Here is a 7927-nt window from a genome sequence, read left to right as displayed (position 1 = left end):
CGTGCTGAAACAGGGCTCCCAGATTTGATAGGAAGTCTGTCACTCAGTGGAATCTGGGGCATCACTTTGAATCTGTGTAAAAATATATCTAGGTCTATAATAATGTTTAGTCCAGATCGTCACCCCGTTTAAATTAGTGTAACTCATCCAAGGCAATATATCTACACCATTTTACACCAGTAGGGGGATCTGGCTTTGCGAGGTTCTTTGACCATTTGTGACATTCATCAACTTACCCCATTTTAAGTAGATTAACAATTTACAAGATCTCTTTAAATTATAATTGTTCAAAGAAAAACCCATGTCATCTTGTATTAAAAGTGAAAAGGAAAGTAAGTTTTTGCTTCAGTAATATTAAAAGAAAGAGGATTTGCAAGATGGCAGTTTAAAATACCAAAATTACTAATAAGAAAATGTGTACATACCAAGCAATAAAAAAATGTCTTGTCCTTTTAAAAAGAAGTCCCCAATTTTGCCTTTCTTTTCTTAAAAAAGAGACCACTACGTCCATTCCTGAGACCACTACAACTACAACAACCACTGCAACAACCACGACTGTGCCATCTACTTGTAAGTCCGGCCTTCTCCTTGCTTTATTAATATTTGATGTATTTTTATGGGATTTTATATGGTACCTACCTACTGATGTGATTGAATAATAAAACTACTATATCCACTGAAATGAAATTGCTATCATGATGTTGACTATAAAACACAACCCATAACGGCAATAACTTTAAGCAACATGAATTTGTGAGGAACACGTCATGAAAGAAAAAACTCAACACTATTTTTGATGAATACAGTGAAACAGGAAAGTATATGTCATATATGAGGACTCTAGTAAAACATCTGGTCACTGTCTCAGAAATATTCCTTGGACACTTCAGTTAGTATTGGCCTGGATCTAAATTTATTGTCACGTCGATTGAAAACAGAGTATGGAATGGTTCAGAAAGAATTGTGATGTTCAGCTGTATATCGGTGCTGGTTGTAGCAACCCATGAGTTGCTCCAGGAACTCAACCCGATAGAGGCATTCAGAGGAGGTGGAGAATATCTACAGCAGTGTGAGGGCAGAGCCGCTCTGAGATGCTCCTTTCTTGTGGTAGAATGACTCAGTGATCTATGTAGTCACAGATGACCCAGCCCCGCCCATGGCTTGGCATAAGCCTCCTCTCATACTAGGGAACAGGGAGCACAATACAGCAGAGTTTTGTGGCATGAAAAGTGTGGCCCCATGTGAAGTTCTCAGATTCTTTCTAGTCCTCCTTCTATTGCAAACAAACAAACAAACGAATGAGGAGTGCTGTGTCAGAGCAGTGCTTACAGGCACAGCAACAGTTCAGCTTCTGATGGGGGTCTCTGGAGACCTCATGGAGCCAAGTAGCTCTGCGGGAGGGAGGGAGGGAGCCAGAAGGGCGACGAGCCAGCCTCATTCCTGCAGAGCTCAGAAACTCTGCAGGATGACAGTACTGGACGGGAGACAGATACCCTTCCTATCTTTCCCTTGTTGAGCTCAGAAGCTTCACAATAGGCGAATGAGGTGAGAAACAACTTTCCTCCTGGGCCTCAGCCTTGCAGTCTATCTGTGTTGGACTTACGTAGGATAAATCTAGCCAGTGACCTGCTAAATGATTTCTCAAGGGCTGGTCATAGGGGTAGGTGAACTTGGCAGCTGACCAGGGCCAAAATCCTGATGGCACTATTCCCATCTCCAGTACTGCTGTTCCAATGCTCTTGAAGCAGTTTCACATGTGCATAGAAGGAGGATGAACTGCAGTGAATCGAGATGTCTAGGTCCAAATTGTACCGTGGGCTCTGTATGAAATGTTTTTTGGGGTTTTTTTTTTTTTTTTGCAGAACAGCACTGGATGTTTGAAAAATGTGTGCTTTCTCAACAAGTTATTTCAGTTATTAAAAGTCGAACTGTTTTTGTAGAAGCCTCAGTGCTAATATAGATTGTGTTGTGTGCTTTTTTTTTCAGATGTAACTGTGGGTGATGGTGAGTCTGTCTACATCCAGTATTGTTTACATTACACTAATTTTGATTTACAATGCCATGTATTAACTGAACATCCATTGTGTTCTGCATTGGAAATCTTACAAAACTCAGTTTCAACTTAATTATGATAGTAATTAAATTGAAATTGAAGCTCGGGAAATGATAAATGAGATAATGCTTGGGGAAAGCTGGTTCAAAGTGCTGAAGGCTGAAATCTCCCTTATCTACAGAAAATTATCTTTCTTTCTACTCTCTCCATGGATCAGCAAGGAGAGGGTAATTTTATTTTCTAAAATTAATTTGAAAACTATGAATATATCACTTTAACATTTTAATTGCATTGACAGTGATTTAATTTCACTTCTTTACCATTGTGTAAGAGTAGTCTGATGGTTGAAGGGACATTCTACTCTGGGCTGAACTCTGGGCCCCATTGAAATAAATGATAAAACTCACATTGACTTTAGGTAGGGTTAGGATTTCACTCATAGCTTGTGCAAGAGCAAACCATCCCAATGCCTAGGAGATATAAGAAATATGGCAAGAGACCTCCCTGACTTAACCCCAGGAGATCTTCAGTTGTTTGAAACACAAAAAAAGAGTCCTACAAAAAAGTGAAACTATTTCAAATGACAAAGGATGGGAGACATTCTAGAGGACTGGAAAAGGGCAAATATAGAGCCAATCCATATAAGGGCAATAAAAACAACTGGGGAATTACAGATCCGTCAGTTTAACTTCAGTGCTCGGAAAGATAATGGAGCAAATAATTAAGCAATCAATTTACAAACACCTAGAACAGCCGTTCTCAACCAGGGATATGCAGAGGTCTTCTGGGGGTATATCAACTCATCTAGATATTTGCCTAGTTTTACAATAGGCTACATAGAAAGCACTAGTGATGTCAGTACAAACTAAAATTTCATACAATGACGTGTTAAAACTGCTTTATATATTATACACTGAAATTTTAAGTACAATATTTATATTCCAATTGATTTATTTTATAATTATATGGTAAAAAGGAGAAAGTAAGCAATTTTTCAGTAATAGTGTGCTGTGACACTTTTGTATTTTTGTCTAATTTTGTAAGCAAATAGTTTTAAAGTGAGATGAAAATTGGGGATGTGCAAGACAAATCAGATTCCTGAAAGGCGTACAGTAGTCTGGAAAGGTTGAGAGCCACTGACCTAGAAGATGATAAGGTGATAAGTAACAGTGAGCATGGATTTGTCAAGAACAAATCATGTGAAACCAACCTAATAGCTTTCTTTGACAGGTTAACAAGTCTTGTGGATAGCGGGGAAATAGTAGATGTGGTATATCTTAACTTTAGTAAGGCTTTTGCTACTGTCTCATCTGACCTTCTCATAAACAAACTAGGGAAATAAAACCTAGATAGAGTTGTTATAAGGTGGGTGCACCTGGTTGGAAAACCATTCCCAGAGAGTAATCATCAGTGGTTCACAGTCAAGTTGGAAGGACATATCAAGTGGGGTCCCGCAGGGATCAGTTCAGGGTCCAGTTCAATATCTTCATCAGTGATTTAGATAATGGCATAGAGCGTATGCTTACGAAGTTTGCAGATGATACCAAGCTGGGAGTGGTTGGAAGTGCTTTGGAGCATAGGATTAAAATTCAAAATAATCTGGACAAACTGGAGAAATGGTCTGAAGTAAAACATCCCTAAGTGAAAATGGAGCAATGTTCTAACTGTCAGTTATTCTGTGTCTTTCAAAGAGCCGTGGGTGCGACTTGTAAATGGGCCGAATAGATGTGCTGGCCGTGTTGAAATCAATTACTATGGAAGATGGCTTAAAGTTTGTGGTGATTTGTGGGACATGAACGATGCACGAGTTGTGTGCAGGCAACGTCGCTGTGGTGAGCCTGTCGCTGCGCTGGCAAATGATTATTTTGGTCAAGGCTGGGCAAATGCTCTGATGACTAAAGTGAACTGTTCCGGCTCTGAAGGCTTTTTGTGGCATTGCCCTTCTGAACATTGGCCCCATACATGTGGTGTTTATGGAGATGCTAGTGTCATATGTTCAGGTATGTATTCTCTTTCTTCTAACTCTGTAGCTTTTATACTAATCTAATCAGTTTTGTGTTTACTGTAAAATAGACCAAGGATTATATTGTTTAAATTCTTTGCTTTACACTGTTTTCATCATGACAGGAAAATGTGACATTCCTCTCTAACATACACTTGAAATATATAAACCATACTTTAGAGAATAGTGCATTAGCTGTGGATGTAGATGATGCTGGTGAGTCATATAACTATAAGGTCATCTAGTCTGGCCTCCTGGATATCACAGGCCACAGAACCTCACCCACCCACTCCTGCTATAGGCTCATAACCTCTGGCTGAGTTACTGAAGACCTCAGATCTTGATTTAAAGGCTGCAAGTTACAGAGACTCCACCATTTACTCCAGTCCATTTAGGACATATGTAGGTCATCAGTCTTATTCAGCTGGGCCCAATCTATATGGGCCCAATCCAACCTCCATTTAACTTTAGTGGGAGTTGGTTTAAACCCAGTGGAAGCATAATTGTATTGTATTTGAATATTATTCTAATAATTAACATGATTACATTTTTGCAAACATGGTGTTTCAAACTTCTGCTCTGTTGTGCTGAATAATACCATCTTCAGTGAAAGACCCATTAATTATCTCATGTTTCTACATTAACAGGTGCTGGACTCACTACAACTACACAAACAGGTAATTCGAGATTAAGACAAAAATTGCTTTCCTGCAAGGTACTCTGGCCCCAATCCCTAAAAGTAGTGTGCTGCTTCAGGGATGAATTTGGATTACTTCTCTGCAGCCCCGCAGATTTTTGAGAGGCCACCAGAAAGAACCATTATCTTTGTTGGTTCTCTAATGCTCTTTTGGAGGGACAGAAGTTGCAATCCGCTCCTACCCCCAGCATTTCCATACATCCTCAAAGTAGCAGGAGCTAGAAAACAGTATTGATTGTAACGCCAGCAATTCAAGAACGAAACAAGAACAAGTAACATCCTATAATAGTTAGATGATGTTTAGCTTGGGAACCTTGAGGGATTCTCTAGCATCTGCATGCTATAGATGGTGGAGTATATTTCCTAGCATGAGACTGATAGGGTACTTGAGGTGGTTCCTAACCCACACAGTGCTGATGATAATTGGATGCTGCCTCTGGGCAGTTGCAGGGCACTGTAGGACTATTTCCTATGTCCGGGTGCCGTAGGTGGGAAATGGGAGCCTCTTGTTCTCTTACATAGAGATCTCTGAAGGACCTTTCAGTAGTGACTTCCTGTCAACTACTTTTGGTGCAATCTATCTCGGAGTCCCAGCTTTCTCCAAACTGGTCCAGTTCATTTCACCTACAGTTAGACCAGGCCATAAACCCTCAACCTAAATTGATGGGTTTGGAGTTCTTTACCCTCTGCTATGCCGAACTTTTCTGCCTCTCTTTCTCTCAGTTCTCCCTCCTTTATAGCTGGGTTTGTTTCCTTTACTGGTTACAGCTGTGTGTTCATGCCTCCATGTTTGGCAGTTCTGACAGCTGCGCAGTTCTGATTGCCTGTAAACAGGGAAACTCTCCTCTCCCTTGTGCCTAGGCTCAGTATGGGGTTTGTAAATCTCATTACAGGGCCTAATCCATCTCCCATTGTAGTCAATGGGCTTTTGGATCAGGCTCTCAAATACTAAGATGATGTGTACTATAAAATATCTTGGATGGGTAGAGAGAAGAAGGCAGCAGGACCTCTTAAATAATAATCCTAGTTCTGACAATAGCCTTGGACAAATCACTTAATCTCTCTCTGGCTAAATATGTCCATCTAGAAAAAATATACGCTAATCAACTTTGCAGGAGTGTAAAGAGGATTAATTAGTGACTACTTATAAAGTCCTTTGAGCATGCAATACACTATAAAAGTTCCAAGTATATTATTGTTGTTCTATTAATTTATTATATCACGCTTTAACTTGTTCAGGATGTTTTCTGAAGTTGTCAATGTGAATCCAGAAGCTGGGGTTTGGAGCATGTTTTGCTGTTAAAATTCCTTTGCCCTTGCATATTGGTGATTTCTATTTCAAATAAATGTTCACCTCCTTGATAAGCACAATAGCAGAATCCATTGTCATTATCATAAATGTCTGCTCTAATTGTGCTTGTGTCTTACTACAGCAAGCACCTCCTTTCCTCCAATGAACATCACTCTCAATGGTAAGTGCTGTCTCACCTTTTTTTTGATAAAATTTCTTCTTTTACTATGGGATTCAGTACCATCGACCTGATCGTAAAAACAGACAAACTAGGTCAGACCAGTGGCCCACCTGTCTTCTAACAATGGCCAATGCCAGATGCTTCAGAGGAATGAACAGAGCAGGGCAATTTTGAGTGACCCATCCCCTGTCATTCAGTCCTAGATTCTGTCAGTTGGTGATTTACGGACACTCAGAGCATGGGATAGCATCCCTGACCATCTTGACTAAGAGCCATTGATGGACCCTTTCCTCCATGAACTTCTCATTCTTTTTTGAACCCAGTTATAATTTTGACCTTAACAACATCACCTAGTAATGAGTTCTACAGGTTAACTGTGTATTGGATGAAGAAGAACATCCATTTATATGTTTTAAACTTGCTGCCTATTAATTTCATTGGGTGACCCCTAGTTTTTGTGTTTATGTGAAGAGGTAAATAACACCTCTGTACTCACTTTCTTCATATCATTCATGATTTCATAAACCTCTATCATAACCCCCTTAGTCACCTCTTTTCTAAATTTGAGTCCCAGTCTTTTTAATCTCTCCTCTCAAACTGTTCTATAACTCTGTGATCTATTTGTTGCCCGTCTCTACACTTTTTCTAATCATAATACATCTTCTTAGAGATGGTAAGACCAGAACTCCCTTTCCTCGTGGCTCCTGGCATTCTATTAGCTTTTTTGATTATTTCACTGGGCAAATGTATTCAGAGAACTAACCATGATGACCCCAAGTTCCCTTTCTTAAGTGGCAACAGCTAGTTTAGATGTCATCTTTTTCTATGTATACTTGGGATTACTTTTTCAAATGTTTTTTTCCAACTTTGATCCAAATGTGTGATCTGGCCATGTAATCCTCACAGCAGTCAGTTGGCATTCCATACATGGATCAGATTCACCCAAGTTGCTACAAAGTTACATAGAGGGATGGAATTGTAACAAATGTATTACTAATAATTCCCTTGCATCTATTTTAGGGCTGGCTTTGAGACTGGTGAATTCATCTAGCAGCTGTGAAGGTCGTGTTGAAGTCTATTATCGAGGATCCTGGGGGACAGTTTGTGATGATTCATGGGATCTCAATGATGCACATGTTGTGTGCAGACAGCTTGGATGTGGACATGGTGTTGCAGCAAAGACCAATGCCTATTATGGTCAAGGGTCAGGAAATATTGTCATGGATGATGTGAGTTGCAGAGGATGGGAATACAGACTATGGGACTGTCCTCATTCAGGATGGCTGTCTCATAACTGTGGTCATTCTGAAGATGCCGGTGTCATCTGCTCAGGTGAATACCAAGAGTTTTCAGGTAGCTTGGAGGTGAATGACTGGCATAGCATATGTTTTTAACCATGTCTGAAAGGTTTTTGAAAGTCATATTGAAGAAGTTTCAAAATATGAAGTACAGTTTCTGGCACTGAATCTTATTCTCTAAAGACCACTTTCGTACTTCCTCAAATATCGGTTTCATGCTTCAACCAGCAAGCTAGTTAGTTCCCTTGTGAATGTGATTGGGCTAGCATAGAATAAAGAGACTAAAATGGGGGGATGGTGGGGTGGGGTGTAGGATGAGAAAAAACGCCCGAGGATGGTCAAGTCATGATGATATTACTCTGAAGTTCCAAAGGACAGCACCCGTCTGACTGGATTCATTTTCAA

At 40.0% G+C, this 7927-nt stretch overlaps 1 protein-coding gene across 1 annotated transcript; it reads left to right on the top strand.

Moving 5' to 3' along the window:
* Positions 1-495: 495 nt before the first annotated feature.
* On the top strand, positions 496-7588 carry LOC137144218 (deleted in malignant brain tumors 1 protein-like; the record flags this gene model as incomplete). Its single annotated transcript, XM_067534431.1, has 5 exons — positions 496-570; positions 1987-2004; positions 3745-4053; positions 6186-6224; positions 7245-7588. Coding segments are annotated over 5 exons (785 nt in total), but the record flags the coding sequence as incomplete, so codon positions are not given.
* Positions 7589-7927: the final 339 nt, after the last annotated feature.

This window comes from Emydura macquarii, unplaced genomic scaffold (genome assembly GCF_026122565.2).
Source record: "Emydura macquarii macquarii isolate MOO-44397 ecotype Brisbane River unplaced genomic scaffold, CSIRO-AGI_Emac_v2 contig_3404, whole genome shotgun sequence".
NCBI classification, from domain to species: Eukaryota; Metazoa; Chordata; order Testudines; family Chelidae; genus Emydura; species Emydura macquarii.
This window is presented reverse-complemented; position numbering and strand designations above follow the sequence as displayed.